The 20,162-nt window shown below is 32.4% G+C and overlaps 3 protein-coding genes across 3 annotated transcripts; all 3 read left to right on the top strand.

The window, feature by feature from the left end:
- The first annotated feature begins 302 nt into the window (after positions 1 to 302).
- On the top strand, positions 303 to 2,993 carry LOC117911700 (alpha-amylase-like). Its single transcript, XM_034826100.1, has 4 exons — positions 303 to 545; positions 643 to 775; positions 1,566 to 2,371; positions 2,668 to 2,993. Exons 1-4 carry the CDS (start codon positions 462 to 464, stop codon positions 2,917 to 2,919), a joined length of 1,275 nt encoding a protein of 424 aa, XP_034681991.1. The 5' UTR covers positions 303 to 461; the 3' UTR covers positions 2,920 to 2,993.
- Positions 2,994 to 7,571: 4,578 nt separating this feature from the next.
- Positions 7,572 to 10,223, top strand: LOC117911686 (alpha-amylase-like). The gene is made up of 4 exons (XM_034826091.1): positions 7,572 to 7,743; positions 7,826 to 7,958; positions 8,748 to 9,553; positions 9,892 to 10,223. The coding sequence occupies exons 1-4, from the start codon at positions 7,660 to 7,662 to the stop codon at positions 10,144 to 10,146; spliced, it is 1,278 nt and encodes a 425-aa protein (XP_034681982.1). The 5' UTR covers positions 7,572 to 7,659; the 3' UTR covers positions 10,147 to 10,223.
- A 7,758-nt stretch (positions 10,224 to 17,981) lies between these two features.
- On the top strand, positions 17,982 to 18,970 carry LOC117911473 (ethylene-responsive transcription factor ERF109-like). Its single transcript, XM_034825868.1, has one exon. The coding sequence runs from the start codon at positions 18,081 to 18,083 to the stop codon at positions 18,822 to 18,824; it is 744 nt and encodes a 247-aa protein (XP_034681759.1). The 5' UTR covers positions 17,982 to 18,080; the 3' UTR covers positions 18,825 to 18,970.
- The last annotated feature ends 1,192 nt before the right edge of the window (positions 18,971 to 20,162 follow it).

Raw genomic sequence — 20,162 nt, 5'->3', positions numbered from 1 at the left:
TCTCTTGCATTTTTGTCTTTTCTACATGGCATAGAAAAATTGTTATGCCATAAGCCCTGCTCTCACCCTATTCTAAGATTAGTTACTGTGAGAAAAGAAAAGAAATGTCCAATCTACTATTCCTCCCATTGAGAGAAAGAGAGGAATGGATAATAATAGCTTCGGAGGGAATAGAGTTGGGAGGAGCGTGCCCGTCAATTTAGGAGTAGAAAAGTATGAGACACGGCCCACAATATGGAATTAAGGTGGATTTATACCAGTTAGTCAGGCATTCACATTGATGGAGCCTTGCAAGCCAGTCATAATGGTATCGATGGACTTAGAGACCAAGACATTTCCCAAACCCAAAATTGCAGTCAAGGTTTCCTTCCCTATCTTCATTCCATTTCTTACTCTGTAGCATAATATATCTATCTATATATACTCACAGTTCCATTAATGAGAAATCAGAACACAAAAGAATGGGTATTACTACTTCCCTCTCATATCTTTTGTTCTTCAACATCATCCTCCCAACCTTAACGGCGTCTCCAATACTGTTTCAGGTATTACACAGCATTTTATCACATATATTATCTCTCCCCCTCCCTATGCGTCTTGTGTGTATGTACTGATGATAATCTTGCGGGGTTGGATGATCAGGGGTTCAATTGGGAATCATCCAAAAAGCAAGGAGGGTGGTACAACTTCCTCATCAACTCCATTCCTGAACTATCTGCCTCTGGAATCACTCATGTTTGGCTTCCTCCACCCTCTCAGTCTGCTGCATCTGAAGGTAAAAACCAGTATATTGCATCAATATTTGCCTTAACATAATTGGGTTGCTGTTTTGTTCAGCTTGTATTAGTTATTCAAGCCATTTGTGGTGTTTACTCAATCATAAATTCTTGTTTCAGTTCCAGTTGGCTATGGGTTGTTTATATGGAGTTGTGTTGACTTATGTGGTTCTCTTAGTTGTTCCTGAATCTGACTTTGTTGAAAGTTATTTGCAATGAAGCTTAGCTGTATGAACAAATGATTAAGAGTCTTCTGCGTGTTTTTCTCTTGTTAAGAATGATTCGTAACAGAGGGTTTGGAGTTTTCAATTATGATTTCAGTACTCCTGGTTGGAATAGGAAGAATCCTTGAAACTTTGAATTTTCTTCTCAATTTATTTAGGTTGTGTTTGGTTCGAAAATACCAAGGAAAGAAAAAAAAAATACAAAAAAAAAAAAATATAATTAAAATTAATTAAAATTTCATGTATGTTTAAAATATTTAATATTTATATTGATGAGTTAAAATAAATAAAATAAATTTAAAGTAATAAATAAAAATAGTTAATAGATTTTAATTTATTTTTTATTTTTCTTCTATTTTTTCTTTATATTTTCTTTCCCTTATATTTTCCCTTAAATTTTTCAAGAACCAAACATATTAGAAAATAGAAAACCCAAAAGAGAAACAAAGACTGAAATTTTACATGGAAAGGATTTGAATTGGTCGTAGGACTTGAAATCACAAGAAATGATTGAAAATTGGTTCAGATTCAAGACTCTTATGTTGTGCTCTGTTTTCTCCTGAAGGGTACCTGCCAGGAAGGCTTTATGATCTCAATGCATCCCACTATGGTACCCAAGATGAACTAAAAGCATTGATAAAGGCATTTCGCAGCAATGGGATCCAGTGCATAGCAGACATAGTTATAAACCACAGGACTGCTGAGAAGAAAGATTCAAGAGGAATATGGGCCATCTTTGAAGGAGGAACCCCAGATGATCGCCTTGACTGGGGTCCATCTTTTATCTGCAGTGATGACACTCTTTTTTCTGATGGCAAAGGAAATCCTGATACTGGAGCAGGCTTCGATCCTGCTCCAGACATTGATCATGTAAACCCCCGGGTCCAGCGAGAGCTATCAGATTGGATGAATTGGTTAAAGATTGAAATAGGCTTTGCTGGGTGGAGATTCGATTTTGCTAGAGGATACTCCCCAGATTTTACCAAGTTGTATATGAAAAACACTTCGCCAAACTTTGCAGTAGGGGAAATATGGAATTCTCTTTCTTATGGAAATGACAGTAAGCCAAACTACAACCAAGATGCTCATCGGCGTGAGCTTGTGGACTGGGTGAAAGCTGCTGGAGGAGCAGTCACTGCATTTGATTTTACAACCAAAGGGATACTCCAAGCTGCAGTGGAAGGGGAATTGTGGAGGCTGAAGGACTCAAATGGAGGGCCTCCAGGAATGATTGGCTTAATGCCTGAAAATGCTGTGACTTTCATAGATAATCATGACACAGGTTCTACACAAAAAGTTTGGCCATTCCCATCAGACAAAGTCATGCAGGGATATGTTTATATCCTCACTCATCCTGGGATTCCATCCATAGTAATTTCTCATACCTTATTTTCATTTTTCCTTTTCTAGATAATTTTGTTCTATATCTATTGCTTCCCTAGAATTAGTTTGGAAAGATCAGGGGAGTGGAAGTTCTCTGGACCATTTCCATGATCTTTTACTATCTCAAGTCATCACAGCAGCCTATAGCAATCGCCTGACTTCATAAAATTAGTAGATTCAACCTCCCATTAGTGTCTGATCAAAAACTAATTGTCCCGATTCAGAATGAGTTAAAAAAATATGCTCTTATGAACTAATTTCATCTACTTACTTTCTTGTGACAGTTCTATGACCACTTCTTTGACTGGGGTCTGAAGGAGGAGATTTCTAAGCTGATCAGTATCAGGACCAGGAACGGGATCAAACCCAACAGTGTGGTGCGTATTCTGGCATCTGACCGAGATCTTTATGCAGCTGCCATAGATGAGAAAATCATTGCTAAGATTGGACCAAGGTATGATGTTGGGAACCTTGTACCTTCAACCTTCAAACTTGCCACCTCTGGCAACAATTATGCTGTGTGGGAGAAACAGTAATCTTGGTCTGTATTCGATATCGAAAATATAATGTATTGGATTCCATTACTAGAATAAATATTGTCCATTCTATACCCCGAAAGCTCTCATTAGTCATGACAGTCATGATTATACATAAAAAAAAAATGTCATGCACGTACCATTTCTAATTGGGCCAAATAGGCCTAATGGCTTTACAATAAGCGTCATAACATTTGTAACGATCCACTCTCTACCATAATGATATTATTTGTTTTGAATTTAATGGGTCGTCACAATATTAAAACTCGTCTACATCATTACGAGAAGTCCTACATATCCATATTTTCTCGATTTTCAAGACCCAATTCTTGCTAGCGGGATTCAGTTTGTCATTTTCAGATTAAAACTCCACAATATGGGTCATTGAAAATCTTCGGCCTTAATCTCTGGTAGTGATGGAATTGATTTTCCTGATGGTTTGCGTGGAGGTGGACGTGGTGGTGACAGGGAAATCTATTTCAACTTTTTTCTAATTAAATGTTGATTTTGGCAATTTCTTTATAGCACTCCACGGAGAGAAAGGAGTTTTGGGGGCAAAATAGTTATTTTATATATAAAAAAAAAAGTACTAATTAACCATTTTCAAAACTTATGTTTAAATTAACTCATTTATTATCACGTAAAAGTCAAGTCATAAATTCAAAATTTAAGTTAAAATTTCAATTATTAATTGAGGCTTTATTTTTTAATTGAAGCCCTAATGGGTAATTGAGACTTTATTTTTTAATTGAAACCGTAATTGATAATTAAGACTTCATTTTTTAATTGAAGTTGTGATTAATTATTAATCGAGGTTTCATTTTTTAATTGAAACCTCAATTTGCCAACTAAGACTTCATTTTTTAACCAAAGCCTTAATTGTCAATTGAGGTTTAGATTTTTTTTCTTTAAAATTTAATTTAAAAATATTAAATTACAAATTATTATTGAAATTAAACATATTTACTTTAATAATAAAAATTTTGTATATTTAAACTTAAGAATATAGTATTACTTTAATAAAGATAAATTTATAAATATAATAAATAATAAATATTTTATTCATCAATAAATTAATAATTTTAAAATAATAAAATTATATGAGATATAAGTAATATATAAAATCATATAATTTATTAATTTAAGTTATATCACATGTAGTTTCTTACTGTTAGAGAGAGTAACCAAAAAAGAAGAAAGTACCCATTATATATAGGTTATCTTTTCATGGAGGTCTATAAGATCATATAATTTTTTTTTCTCATTATATACATGTTTAATGCGCCTTTTTTGTGACTTTGATGAAACTACTAAATATTATATTTTGTAGTAGACTTTTTTTTTTTAATTAATTTGATTAACTAATTTAGAAATGTATTTTTAAGTGATATATGTTGTGTGTACAAATAATAGTCTCTTTTTTTTTTTTTTACATAAATTATAAACATATGCTTTAAAATAATAAAAAATCTATAAATAGAAACTTAAGAGTATAGTATTATTTCAAATTAATATCTTAAAAATACAACAAATTAAATATCTTAAATTAATAAATTATATAATTTTGTATATTATTTATATATCATATAACTTTATTATTTTAAGATTTTTAATTTATTGATAAATAAAATATTCATTTATTATTATATTTATCAATTTATCTTTATTGAAGTAACACTAGATCTTTAAATTTAAATATATAAATTTTTTATTATTAAAAATATATATTTTTAATTTCAATAATAATTTATAATTTAATATTTTTAATTAAATTTTAAAGTAAAAAAAAAAAAACTAAAACCTCTAATTGAGGTTTCAGTTAAAAATGAAGTCTTAATTGTCAATTTCGCCTTTAATTCAAATATGAAACCTCAATTGAAAATTGAGCCTTCAACTTAAATTTTGAACAAAATTTTTTTTTTTATGACATGACTCTTATGTGGCAATAAAGAGACTAATTTGAATATAAATTTTGTAAAGAGGTTAAACTTTATGTTTCTTTTTATAAAAGGGTTATTTTGCCCCAAACCTCAAGAGACAAAGGTAGCTGTGAGCGTGGAGTGGTAATTAATGGAGTTGAATGTGTTGGTGTAATGTAGGGCACATGAGAACAATTTAATTACTAATACCGATCTAGACATGTGAAAGACGTAGCTATTGTTGATGCGAGATCAACTGAGGTCAGATCTTCCTTACGTTGAGCATCTAAGAGCTTCTGCCCAGCAACTGGGAACTGAGCGAGCTTTTTCTCTGCACAAAGGATAATCGAACAGGTAGTTCGGGCACGCTTCTTTGAAGCTTAAGTTAAGTAGATTAGACCCTTTCAAAGAGAGAATGAATATCTCAGCTTCAATGTGTACCTGGGTTATGCTTTGGAGGGCTTTTTATAGCGCTTAAGAGAAAGTCATTGTAGTGCTGAGTAAACATTTTGACCTTCTTTGTAATGATGGTCGCTCTATAGGTGGTAGGACAATCATTACAGTTTTGGGCAGTTGACAGGTGTTGTCAAATGGTGTGTCATGATGCAGCTGTCCATCGTTTCAACTGCTGGATGTATGGGGTAGTGTGTCATAATCCATTGACATGGACGTTAAGGTTGGGGAAGATCTCATCAATCACTTCCATTTTAGATGGAAATGATTACATGTAGCAAATGGGGACTTGAAGGTTGATCGGAAGATGTTACCCGCTTAAGGAGTGTGGTGCTATTTACCGCAGGCTTATGTGGTCTAGATGGAAGGATCCAGACACTATGGCAGTTATCCTAGCAATACTAAAGGGGAGTGACACGTGGACTGACACGTGGAAGGGAGCCCCCATAGTTACCACCCCTAAATATTCCAATTCCAAGGGTGGGAGGGAGGGAGAGGGCAAATTTTGTAACTTTCTAACCACTTGGAGGTTCAACACTTGATCCACTAATCCGAGCATGGCTTCCCTATCAATCACCATACGGTGGATGGACAATAAGTAGGATGGACGGCCCGATACACGATTTTTTCGGTGTCGCATCAACACCTTTTTCAATTGGGTTTACCAAAACTTATTATTTCTGGTGCTGGGTCTAGAATTGATCCAAGGCCCACACAGCCAAACTACGCCCAAGCCCAGTTGGTATTAATCACAATGGAGGGAGACAGTGAGACACCATCTATTAAGTATAGCTTTGTGTCCTTTCAAATTGTGGATTTGGGATTGCTTTTATTTATACTTTAAAAAGACACTCAAATAGGATATATCGGTTTTTATGTATATATACTCATAAAAATGTAGAAAAAGAACTTTAAGAAATGAGTATAATACACATCAAATTTTTTAAATAAAACATTTTCAATAATATATGTAATTCAAACAGAAATGAAAATATTGATTTTAATGGATATATTAATAACTTAATTTTATAGATATATTGAAAAATCTAAGTAAATTAATGAGATGAAAATTGATTAAAATTCATGAAAATATTTAAAAAAAACTTTAATAAATGATAAGTAAATTATTAAAAAATATCTCAAATTCTTAATTAATAAATATTCTTTTTTATAAAAAATATTATATAGAATATTTGTTAAATTGATTTATTATTATAATATTATATTTTTTTTTATTAAATAAGCAAAGTTATTAGGAATATCTATAAATATTTTACATCATGAGAGAAAAAAGTTGTGAGAGAGAGATTGACTTGTACAGAATATAGGCCAGTGAATAAAGTTGTGAGAAAGAATGTGATATACTTGATGAAGCAAGTGGCTCGTGATATAGGATGTAGATATAAAGAGTGATGAAACATGAGATATTTTAGGAACTTTATTTTTAGGAATCCAATAAAGCGAGATATTATTTTGTTTAAAAAATTTGACTTCTGAATTGACATGAAAACGATCCATTAGAGTACTCCTCTGAAATTCCTTTAACTACCATATTGAACACTTATTACTTATTAGACACATTTATTATTTAATTTTCATCATTATTAAATATTATCTCCATCTAAACCCCCTCATTTATCTTCCCAAGTTCTACCAACTTCTCCTTGCGTCACTTCATTCCTTTCCCATTCCCATTCTACAACTTAATTACCCGCCGCCTCTTCTAAATTTTTTTCCCACGTGTGACTTTACTCACCATTTCAGGTCTAACCACGTGTGACATAGTGGTTCCCAGAAAAAGAAAGGCGGCTGTTGATTTGGGAATCGAAAACCATCATCCCATGGTCTGACAAATGTATAATATTGAAGGTGGGGGTTCATATCAGCCAGCCAGTCTCCACGGTTGTGGAATCCTTCAAGTAATCTTGTAGTGGTGGACTTCTAGCAAGTCCACCACGAATCCCAATATTAAAGCCTTTCAGACTACTTTTTCCGTCAACCCAAAGATTATGTTTGATTTCCAATAGATTCTAGGGAAAAAGGAAAACAGGAAAAGAAAATGTGAAAGGAAAATAAAAAATACATTCTAGTTATAAAAGGGATAGGAAAATCTTGCATTAGCATTAGAATTTTTGCCCCCCTCCCCCTTCCCCCCCCCCCCCCCCCACCCATAAAAAGTTAAATTTTGTTGCAGTGATTACCAGCCAGTTAATTTGCCATAATATTGGTGGAATCCAACAAATGAATCACAGTGGTGGAATTCTAAAAGTCAATAGCAACTACAAGTCTTCAAGCCTTCATCTTGTGTTGGTGGACTGTATCATTGCACTATATTGCTGAGAGATCAAAACACACAGAATATCAGAACATGGGTATTGCTGCTTCTCTTTCATGTCTCCTGTTCTTCACCACCATCCTTCCGGCCTTAACAGCTTCTCCAATATTGTTTCAGGTACTGCACACAATTTATACATATAAAAATCTGTGTGTTTGTGTGTAACTAATGATGGTTTGTGGGATTGGGTACTGATCAGGGTTTCAATTGGGAATCATCCAAAAAGGAAGGAGGGTGGTACAACTTCCTCATCAACTCCATTCCTGAACTGGCTGCTTCTGGAATCACTCATGTTTGGCTTCCTCCACCCTCTCAGTCTGTTTCACCTGAAGGTAAACCACTGTCAAATTCTCAAGTTGGCATAAATTTTACATCAAGATTCATTGGGTTGTTTTGCTAAACTTGTATTAATAATTAGAACTCTTTGATGTTCAGTCAGTTTCGATCAGATGTAGTGGACATGGGTTCTTTATATAAGTAATATTATAGTGATTCAATGATCTGGTTTTCTCAAGTCTGTTTTTGGTGATCAAATTGTATGAATCGATGATTAAGTCTTGTGGGCGTGTTCTCTTGTTTCAATAATGATGTGAGAAATTGGAAGAATTATTTAACCTGTGAGTTTTCTTTTCAATCAACTCTGTGGAAAACAAAAGGAAACTTACATGAGAAGGCTTGGATTGGTCAAAACATACAAAAGAACTTGATATTAAAAGAGATTACTAAAAAAATTAATCTTGCTCTCGAAAACCTTTACAGCTTTAAAACGTGTCTACAAGCCACACAGATACATCATTTTTGTTGATTTTGATAGGATTGTAGGGTTTTGTTGTGTTTCATGAGATTGTGAGGAGTCAAACAAACCCTCACATCGGAGTTTTGTAATGACTTGTTCTCTATCATTTAGATATTGTCTTATTTAGGTTTAAAAGAGTTTTTATCACTTTAAAATCTGTCTATAAAATAAAAAAGATTCATACCGTGAAGGATATCACATCATTCAAGAAAAGCTTTGATGTTGAGTTATCACCGGGTTGGGTCTTAAGTCAAATAAGAGAGGCTACTTGTTTACTAGCTCTTGAAGATAATCTTATGATAATGTGTATTACTTTCACTTGAAGGGTACATGCCAGGAAGGCTTTATGATCTGAATGCATCCAAATATGGCACCCAAGATGAACTGAAAACACTGATAAAGGTGTTTCACAGCAAGGGGGTCCAGTGCGTAGCAGACATAGTTATAAACCACAGAACTGCAGAGAAGCAAGACGCAAGAGGAATATGGGCCATCTTTGAAGGAGGAACCCCAGATGATCGCCTTGACTGGACCCCATCTTTCATTTGCAAGGACGACACTCCTTATTCCGACGGCACCGGAAACCCTGATTCTGGAGATGACTACAGTGCCGCACCAGACATCGACCACATCAACCCACGGGTTCAGCAAGAGCTAATAGACTGGATGAACTGGTTGAAGATTGAAATAGGGTTTGATGGATGGCGATTTGATTTTGCTAGAGGATTCTCCCCAGCTTTTACCAAGTTTTATATGGCAAATACCAGGCCAAAATTTGCAGTAGGGGAAATTTGGAAGTCTCTTTCTTATAGAAGTGATGGTAAGCCAAGCTACAACCAAGATAGTCATCGGCGTGAGCTTATGGAATGGGTGAGAGGCGCTGGAGGAGCAGTGACTGCATTTGATTTTACAACCAAAGGGATACTCCAAGCTGCAGTGGAAGGGGAACTGTGGAGAATGAAGGATTTGAATGGAAAGCCCCCAGGAATGATTGGGTTAATGCCTCGAAATGCTGTGACTTTCATAGATAATCATGATACAGGTTCCACTCTGCAACACTGGCCTTTCCCATCAGACAAAGTCATGCAGGGATATGCTTATATTCTCACCCATCCTGGGATTCCATCCATAGTAATTTCTTATACCCTATTTCAACTGCATAAACCAAATCAACATAGAAACATATATCAGGGCAGTGGAAGTTTAGACTCCTTTTGAGAAGTGTTTTTGAAAAACAATTTTTAAAACCGTTTTTTGATTTTTTTTTTTTTTTTTCAAATAGTGTTTTTCTCTTTTTTTTATTGTCCGACATATTTTACTTTCTTTTTTTTAAGAGAAATAAAAAACTGTTCTAAAAAATAGACACGGGTCTTAATTTTTGTATATCTGCAATCGAATACTAATACCAATTGCTGAGAAGTTCAATGATGCCACTTTTTAAAATAGTTCAATGATTTTTCTTGTGACAGTTCTATGACCATTTCTTTGAGTGGGGTCTGAAAGAGGAGATTACGAAGCTGATCATGATCAGAACCAGGAACAGGATCAAGCCCAACAGCGCAGTGCGGATTCTGGCCTCTGACTCGGACCTCTATGTAGCTGCAATAGATGGGAAGATCATTGTCAAGATTGGGCCAAGGTTTGATGTTGGGAACCTTGTTCCTCAATCCTTCAAAAAAATTGCCACTTCTGGAAAAGATTATTGTGTATGGGAGAAAAAATAATCTTGATGAGCAAATCCCAGTAAGTACTTTGTTCACATAATGAGTTGGGAATCCATCTATTAATTAAATCTGGAAAACTTTCATTTTGTCCAAAAAAAAAAATAATAAATTATATAATAAAAATTGAAAAATAATATTGTTGAGTTGTGATAGAAGTTTTGGAGTGTGAATGAATCGACCCCTTGCACCACGTGATCAATAGACTCCTTCAGATATGATGGACCCAACCCATAAAGATGAGCTGACCTATACCCCTCCAATTTCGTTCTTCCTTTTTTTTTTTGGTTTTTCTGATGAAAAATTACATTGGTTTAAGGGATCACGATCAATCAATCCATCCTTGAGGGGTCGACCGGTCTCTAAAAAGTTTCTCAATTGGACACATTTTCCATTACTTCAAATGTCTTCACATTTTAAGTGTGAAACGTCAAAATTTTCTTTTGTTTTACTTTCATGTGTTCAAATTTTATAGTTATGTATGATTTTTGACTGAAACGATCAATCTGAAAAGAATATAAAAAGGTTATTCGATTAAAATGATATATTTTCCTAAAAGTCTCTCTTTAAATTTTTATATTACTTGATAAGCCAAAAAGCCCATCACGTGATGTTATTTCAATTCATAATGACTCATTTCTTTTATATCGATGTCTTTTCAATTTATATAATTTATTGTCGCTTTATTACAACTATTATTTTGTATTATAACTTTTGTGTACTTCACCTATTCTTCAAATTCACCTTTTGTGTCTCTCACTTTTTCATGCCAGAAAAGACTTACTTTTGTCTCTCATCTTCAGAAGATATATCCTTATAAATCTTGACTCTCCAATAATATCAATTCTTTTAAATATTATTAATTTTTTGTTGTTTGGTTGCTAGAAAAGCTAACCAAAGAAAAGGAAAATAAAGGCTCTATTTAGCAACTGTTTTAAAGAACGATTTTTTGTTTTTTAGTAAAAAAAAAACTGAAAATCACATTTGGTAATGAGAAACAGTTTTCTATCTTCTTTCTGTTTTCTATTATCAGAAAACAGAAAATAAGATAAACAAGGTGTTTTGAGATAACTTCTTTTAATTGTTTTCAGTTATTTTTTTAGAGTTGTTTTAAAAAATAATTATACAAACATATATAATTATTAAAAATAAAACTATGGACATAAAAATTATTTTTAAAAATAAGTTAAAAATAATTTTAGATTCCTAAACAAACTTTTATTTTATAAAACATAAACTGTTCTTAAAAACTATTTTTTTAGAACTATTTTAAAAAACAGTTACCATATAAGGCTGAAATTTTTAATTTTTCTCCTCTTCCTTGATATTAAAACCAATCTTAATTGTAAATTTTTTTATTTATTTGATTGTTATAACGTTATTTTTATTAATGCCTATTTATTCCATATGAATCTAAGATTTCATATAGAAACACTCCTAGAATATATGGATTCAAGCATGTATGGTGTTTTTTTTTTTTTTTTTTTTTTTGATTGTTTGTATATGCATGAGTGTATATTGGATGGATTTTGCAAGTTGAATGGAGTGTTGGGTTATTAGTTGTTTATGCCCATTAATTCAATCTCGGCTATGATATGTTCCTTATAGAAAGTTTAGAAATACGTTCCTGACTAGGAAAAGATGGATTATGAGAATAAGACTTCTGAATGAGTATGTTGGTATTAAGGTTTGAAAAATCAGTTTTTATGAGTAAAATATCAACGAAAAATCGATTATTTGTGGTGGTTGAAATGATTTGGCCACCAATAATCGATTGGAAAAAAAATCGACCAAAATTGAAAAAATCACTGATATATCAATGAAATTTCGACAAAAAAAATCAAGCATGAGAGTGATACGTGCGTGGGTAAAGGATGGTCTCAAAAAATTGCCAAAAAAATCATCAATTTTTTTAAAAGGTTTTTTTTTATAATATATATTAATTATTCATTTTTAACTTGGTTGACATATAGAATGTTAGTAAGCGTATTTTTGAAATAAAATTAATAATTAAGCATATAATATATAAAATTATATAAATAATTTTATTATAATTATTTGTAATAGCTGATCAAGAACATAAATAATCATATTAGAGATAAAGATAGTTTTGTCATAGAAAATAAAGTAGAAGGAAAGTAACCCCATGTTGAATAGTGTAGAATTTGGTCATTTTTTTTTATTCTTACATTTTTTGTCTACGTATTAAATACATATCACTTACATTTTGTGTCGTATAAAATAATTTTTAAAAAATAAATGAAAATAATCCAATTTATTGTTTTTTTTAAATAGAAAATTATTTTAAAAAATAGTCACGGGTCTTAATTTTTGTACGTAATCAATCTCATATTAATACCAATAGCTAAGAAGTTAAATGGTCCCACTTTTTAAAATAGTTCAATGATTTTTCTTGTGACAGTTCTATGACCATTTCTTTGAGTGGGGTCTGAAAGAGGAGATTTTAAAGCTGATCATGATCAGAACCAGGAACAGGATCAAGCCCAACAGCGCAGTGCGGATTCTGGCATCTGATTTGGACCTCTATGTAGCTGTAATAGATGGGAAGATCATTGTCAAGATTGGGCCAAGGTTTGATGTTGGGAATCTTGTTCCTCAATCCTTCAAAAAAATTGCCACTTCTGGAAAATATTATTGTTGTATGGGGGGAAAAAATCATCCTGATATGAAAAACCCAGTAAGTACTTTGTTCACATAATGATTTGGGAATCCATCTATTAATTAAATTTGGAAAACTTTCATTTCTGTAAAAAAAAAAAAAAAATTATATAATAAAAATTGAAAAATAATATCATTGAGTTGTAAAAGGGGTTTTGTATTAAATTACGAAGTTTGAATCAGTTTTGTTGTGCCTGACTCTAGACGTCGGGGGTTGAGCTATCTAATCGGCTTGCAGGGTTGAGCTCCCCACTAAACTCATGAGGTTGAGCTATCTAATCGGCTTACAGGGTTGAGCTCCCCACTAAACTCATGAGGGTCATGCTATCTGATCATGGGGTTTGAAGGGGGTTGTCTTTTTTTTTATTTTATATATATATGTAATGATTTTTAACTCGTTTATGTTTAAAGTTTTGTTTCTATAAATACAACTTGAAAGAGTTTTTTAAGAGTTTCACTATTATAACTATTTTCGTTCTTTTTTATTAGTAACTTATCGAATTTTGATATATTCCGTAGACATAAGAATCATATTGATCATTAAATCACATTAAAAAAAAATATTTTTTAAATTTTTTTATTAGTGTGTCTGATTTGGTTAACATTTTCGAGTACCAGGGGATCAACCCCTTTAGAAGGTGGTCAATAAACTCCCAAACTAAAAACCATATTTCAACCATGGCAGAACAAACGTGATGGCCCAATCCCTAAAGATAAGATCAACTAACCTATACCCCTCCAATTTCGTTCTTTTTTATAAAAAAAAAAAAAAATTACATAGGTTTAATGGACCATGACCAATCATTCCATCCTTGAGGAGTGGATCGGTCTGAAAAGAATTTCTCAATTGTACTGCTACACCCATGTCCATTACTGTTGAAGTCTTGACATGTAAGTGTGAAATGTAAAAGTTTCCTTCTATTTTAGATTCATACATGTTCAAACTTTACCATAATTAAAAAAAAAAAAAAAAAAAAAAAGGTTCTTTTTCCTTATCTTATCAAACAGGGTTATTCGTTCGAGGAAAGGAAAGTGGGTTTCATTATCAGCAATTTTGCTTTACAGACATAGTACCCTCTGTCACGTTTAACGGACGGTCATGGTACGTATGGACCAGGGGTCGACGCTCGACCCTGGACCAGGGTGGACCATCGGCCACTCCTAATGGATCCAAATGGAATCACTTTTCTCTGACGACAGACTCAAAACCACCCTTTAACGCATACAGATTAGCCCAAATCCACCTCTTAAAACACATGCAAATTAACGCGAATCCAATCTAAAACCTGTTTATATCCACGTCTAAGCACGTACGTCATCACACCAGGCGTGCAGGTATCTCTTGGAATGTTCCCACATGTTCAATTTATTAGTAGTTTGAGTCGTTTGACATTCATGAGACTTTTTGAGAGGCCCCACCACCAGGGGTGGCTAGGGTTGTGCCCCTTGACATGATCTTGGGGTTATTGTTTGACCGAGACTGGCCCATGAAAGCCCCATCTGTAACCTTTTTTGCCTCTTCCAAGCCCCAAAGTGAAAGGATGAAGGGGACTTTCCCCGTCTCATGCCATGTGCTGACCGTTGTTGAAAAGTCAGATATCCGTGGATTGAATATGACGTTTGTAAGCTGAATATCAACCCGCTGATTTTTCTTGGAGGAGGTTTCTGGTTTCAGAGTAGCTGACAATGTTACTGTTGGGTTTCCCCACATACATTCTGGGTGCATTTAAAGCTGCGTTCACAAGAGGAGAAAGGTTAGGTTGGGGTTATAAAGAATGTCGCCTCATGGATGAGGTGTGGACTAGTCAAATAATCAAAGTTGGCTAACCCAGAATGGATTCAAAGCCTCGGATACGATTTTATCTCATCTTGTCTTGTCCCAATTATTTAGTTTTTTTTTTTTTTTTTTTTTCATTTTCTACTGTTTTAAACATATATAAATATTATTTTTCATAAAATAAATTAATATTGTAAATATTTATTTATTTATTAATAAATTGTGTTTATTTTTAATAGAATTCAATATTTAAAAAAAAATTGAAAGGAAAAATTAAACTAAGGGTGGCGAATTTCCTACCCTTGCCAAGCCCATTTATTTATTTATTTATTATGGGAATAAGAATATATGCAAATAAACGGAACATCAAACATGTCTAATTATCATCCCTATTTTGAATTTATCTTAGCCTAATTAATTAACACCAACTTTTGTGAACATAAACATAATTTCCCTTTTTCCTAATATATATATATATATATATATATATATATATATATATTGTTAAATTAATGTAATGATATGTTTATTTATGTTAAATTTATCTATTAAATTAACATAATAGCATATTTTAAAAAATAATATAGTTTCTAAAAATATTGACATAATGACTAGATAATTAACTATTTTAATTATTTTTAAATGAGATAATAACATATGTAATCATCAAAATTTCAAATATTGAGATTTAATATATCATAGTATAGGTCAATGCATCTACATATTTTTTCTTAATAAATTTATGATATTTTATATGAAATAATATTACACATGGAATACAAAGTAGTGAATGATATTTTATATTTATTTTATTTCATTTATGGAAATATTAGTAATCATTTATTTAATCATCGCAAAAAAGATTAAAAATATATTTTTAATAATCCTTGAAAAAATTTAATTAAATGTATATATAACATTTTTGCATGACTAATTTTGAATTTGACTTAATTTTTTTAAGATAAAGACATAATCATCTTAAAATGTAATGTTGAAAAATAAGGATTGTTTGAAAAATTAATATTAGTATTAATATTTCTTATTTCTTTGTAAAATTACAATATGTCAATTTTATTTTCATTCTATTTTTTTATGTGGAGTTTTTTTCTATACTAAATCAAGACCCTTAAATTAGTCTCAAAGTGTTTAATAGTGGAAAGGTCGATTTGCTATTGAGATGCTCTTAGTCCATTTCGATACCCCAAGCCTTACTCCCAACTTGAGCAAAAGTATTAACATTAGGGCATTCCATCAAAACTCAAAAGTGACACTTTTAAGGGGATATAGGAAATCATTAAGACCACTTGTATTTTGTAGGAAACTTATTTCCAATAATAAGAACTAAATAATCAAACCCTCTAAGGACATATTAGAAATAGTTTCCTTACTTTGTACATTATGAATTATCTCATTGTTTTATATCTTATTTCCATTTTTTATATGTCGATCTCTGGTATTTGTATTTTAATTTTTTTTAATTTAAATCAAATATATTGTACTATCAATTAATAATCCAAATTCAACCATACACTCCAATCATTTGAATCACAAATTTGATATAAGACATATTTGATACCATATCATTTTACAATATATTAAGTAATTACATGAAATATAACATTATCAATTACTTCTTGTGTTTTGTCCATAACAACTTCACAAATTTAAGAAGATTATGACACCAAACTAAAATATAATGTAAAATGAGTGAATTAGAAGTTTTAAACTAAGGTGATGTTTGTTTTTTTGCTGATTAGAAAAAATCAAAATATTTTATTTTTTCTATTCAGTTAAAAATAGCATGTCGATATCAACTAACATAACTAAAGTAAACTCGTCATCAATATGTTCAATTTAGTTATGTTGATTTACTTTTACCTTAATAGATAAATCAAATATTTTGATTTTTTTTCTATTCAATCAAAAAACAAACACCACTCTAAAGACAAAAACATTGTATACACATCTTCAAATTATGTTACCTAGTTAGCATAGAAAATCAATTTAAAAAGTTTAAAATTCAAATTGAGTTTTGATTGAAAATTTTTATTTCCTTTGTATGATATTGATAATAAGAATTCAAAGCAACTTTGAGTTTCATTAAAACCTCATTTAGTATTTTTATATCTTTTTAATTTATATGATTAATTTTATTCATGGTTCTTGATACTTATCACTTAATACTTTAAATTAAATTATATTTAGTTTATTAGCTGAAAACTTATTATTTATCTTTCATTTTAAATATTAATATTGCTTGTTTAAGTTAACTTAAAATTTATCATAAATAAAAAAATGACATATTTACCCTCATTAATTTTAACCAATATTCATTTCATTCATTTTAAATCATCTTTATTTTCACTAATTTTAAGTAATAAATTCATTTTTAAACATTTATATTTAAAATATTATAGATATATAAGATAACCATAAAATATTTATTATAAAAAATGAATTATAGGTGTAGAATTATAATTCTAAAATACATTCTCAGTAATATGAGCAAATGAGGTAAAATTGATATAAGATTAAAAATAAATTAATTATTTGGACTTAATATTTAAATTAAAAATAACTAATATTAAGTTATTTTATTGAATATGTATAATCTATTTAATAAATTAAATTAAGTTATTAAGTCAACTTAAGTCACTAAATTAATTTACCAAATACCTTCTTGGTCTTCATTGATTTGATTTTTTTTTTTTAAAAAAAAAAAACTAAGGTTAAATAAAAATCATTTTTTTTAAATAAATGGATGATTTTTATAATTTACTTAAAAATTAATAAAAAAAATTTAACATAGTTTTTTTCTCTTTTAAATTACAAACGCATGGCCTTCATTTTTTGGGTTACAATTATTAATTATTATAAATTTAAAATTCATTAGTATAGAAAAATAAAATGGTGGTTCAAGAATCTAAATTAATATTATTTTAGTAGGAAAGATTGAAGCTTATGGTCAAGAGTACCAAAGCGAGACCAAGGGGGTCAACGCGTCGCCGATAACGCATAAATTTTAATACACTTCAACCGTACTGCTCGTCCCATGAAGGAGGTCCGAGTAGGGCCGAGTACTCGCTTCTCTGCTTTAAATGTGCACGTTCCACGTCACCCAAAAGCACAAAAGAAGATAAGGACACCGCGGGAGTTCCCACTCTGGCGTCATCTTCCATGTCACTAACTCGCCTCACGTCATCACTTGATTTGACTCCATTTGCTGTCGCTCCCACGTCGCACTGATACATCTACACGTGCCACTATGCCTTCTTCAAAGCCGTGTGTGAACGGTGTTACAGCTGGCTGCCACGTAGACATCGCGTTAGCTATATATATATAAGCCGCTCTTTCCCTCTGGCTCTGAATCAGAAATCAGAAATCAGAAATCAGAAATCGGCACCACCAAAAACCATCTGAAAACCAAATAAGGAAAAGAAAATTAACTTCGGAGCGCTCCACACTCTCTCCTCTACACGCTATGCAACAGAGAACCCCCAAGCGGCAGAAGCACGCCTCTGCTCCGCTTTCCGCGGCCGAAACCGCCTCCCTCCAGTCTCCGCCGCAGCGCCTCACGCCAGAACAGGAAGGCGCCATCATTGTCGCCGCACTGAAGACCGTCATCTCCGGCGGGGCTGCTCAGGACTTTCGCCTCTTTCCCAGCAGTATGGACTGCGCCACCACCTCTACCGACGTCCACGGCAACGCGTTCCTGCCCATCTCTGACCCCGAACCTTGTCAATTCTGCAAAATCAAAGGCTGCCTGGGGTGCAATTTTTTCCAAGAAGACAGTAAGAGCGTCAGTGTTGCTACTACCACTAAAAAGAAGAAGAAGAACTACCGCGGGGTACGGCAAAGGCCGTGGGGAAAATGGGCGGCGGAGATAAGAGACCCGCGTCGCGCGGCAAGGGTGTGGCTCGGAACCTTCGATACGGCGGAAGCGGCCGCGCGAGCATACGACAAGGCCGCCATTGACTTCAGGGGACCGAGGGCGAAGCTCAATTTTCCGTTCCCAGATAACACACTGTTGACGGAAAACACTGTGGAGACTGAGCAGCCACTTCAGGAAAATCAAGGGAACAGCGAATTTTCGGCGCAAACTGGAGATATCAATGAAAATGGATTCTGGGAAATGATTGGAAATGATCAATGGATGACGATGGTAGGCTTTACTGGAGGTGATTCATCCGACTCTGCTACCACCGGGAATGCCCACAGCTTTTGATATCTACACATACCACGATTATCTTTTTTCTTTTACCATTTTTGTTTGAAAGAAAAGGAAGTATATGTAACTGATAAGGAAAGTACTATTCTTTCAATCTTTTCTCTGCAATTGAATAAAAATAACGGCATTTATTAGGGCTCTAATCTTCTTCCTTTCTTTTGGACAAAATGATACAACTGATATCACCAATTCCGAAAATTAGCGCTCAGTTTCCTCTCTGCACTCACTCTGTTTGGCGGCAGAGAAAATCTAACTTCACAGAAGGACTGTTTCCTTGCCACTATGTTGCCAACTCATCATCGACTTTGTCGAGAATGGATTCGCATTCTACCACGTGTACTATGTTCAAAAGCGATCTGACCTCTTTTTTAATTAACATGTGCGTTATCCAGGTTGCGAATAAAAAATTAAGTTCACACTTCACAATGTTCACATTTAATTCATTAATCACATGGCATATTAACCACATGTTGAATTTGTAAGTAATTTAATGATTTCGTATCAGACTTTATGATAAAGTTAAAAACACGGAGAGAGAGAAAAAGAGAGAGAGAGAGAGCGGTTGCTTCACTCGCTAATGCCTCGGCGTGGCAAGCCACTTACACGTGTACGGTCAAGTAATTTATTAAAAAATACTTATATTAAGGCACATGTTTTTAATTTCAAATTATTTTATTATTATTACTATTATTAGCAAATGGACATATAAGCTTTATTAGGCTCACAGCTTGTCATTGTCTGTGGGTGATGAAAAATGCCAATTGTACTGCCAGGTTGGCTCCAGATTTTAAATATGAGACAGATGGGATATGGAGTGATCAGCCTTTGCCATGTGGGCTCAGGGATTTGACATGAATAGGAAAGGCCATTTAAATTAATAACAGAGTTAGATTATATTTAAAGGGAATTAATAATATTTGTGGAGATAAAAAATTATAGGGTCTAAGATTTGGCTGAATATAAAAAAGTAAAATATTTTATTTTTTCTATTAAATTAAAAATAACTTATTAATATCAATTAATATAATTAAAATGAATTTGTTATCAATAAATTTAATTTAGTTATATTGATTAATATTAATAAATTATTTTTAATTTAATAGAAAAATTCAATTAGTTAAAAAACAAATATCGTGTTATTTTCCAGAACCCATAACTTTATTCACGTTCGCTATGCAATAATCTCTAATTATTTCAACGAATTATCTCCACCCTCATTGAAGGGATGTAGGTCTTCCAACAACTCAGATTTAATCTTTGAATCTTTCTTGAGAGATTATAAATGATCAAGTAAGTTAAGTTAGATCTCTCCAAATGTCCGATCCTAAAAAGGTT

Source organism: Vitis riparia, chromosome 3 (assembly GCF_004353265.1).
Source record: "Vitis riparia cultivar Riparia Gloire de Montpellier isolate 1030 chromosome 3, EGFV_Vit.rip_1.0, whole genome shotgun sequence".
In the NCBI taxonomy this organism is placed as follows: Eukaryota; Viridiplantae; Streptophyta; class Magnoliopsida; order Vitales; family Vitaceae; genus Vitis; species Vitis riparia.
This window is presented reverse-complemented; position numbering and strand designations above follow the sequence as displayed.

Bases quoted from the DNA above. Each gene is read 5' to 3' on its own strand.
- LOC117911686 (XM_034826091.1), top strand. From the start codon at position 7,660: ATGGGTATTGCTGCTTCTCTTTCATGTCTCCTGTTCTTCACCACCATC. The intron at 7,744-7,825 runs GTACTGCACACA...GGTACTGATCAG, and splicing joins CTTCTCCAATATTGTTTCAG to GGTTTCAATTGGGAATCATC. The intron at 9,554-9,891 runs GTAATTTCTTAT...TTCTTGTGACAG, and splicing joins ATCCTGGGATTCCATCCATA to TTCTATGACCATTTCTTTGA.
- LOC117911473 (XM_034825868.1), top strand. From the start codon at position 18,081: ATGCAACAGAGAACCCCCAAGCGGCAGAAGCACGCCTCTGCTCCGCTT.
- LOC117911700 (XM_034826100.1), top strand. From the start codon at position 462: ATGGGTATTACTACTTCCCTCTCATATCTTTTGTTCTTCAACATCATC. The intron at 546-642 runs GTATTACACAGC...TTGGATGATCAG, and splicing joins CGTCTCCAATACTGTTTCAG to GGGTTCAATTGGGAATCATC. The intron at 776-1,565 runs GTAAAAACCAGT...TTTCTCCTGAAG, and splicing joins TCAGTCTGCTGCATCTGAAG to GGTACCTGCCAGGAAGGCTT.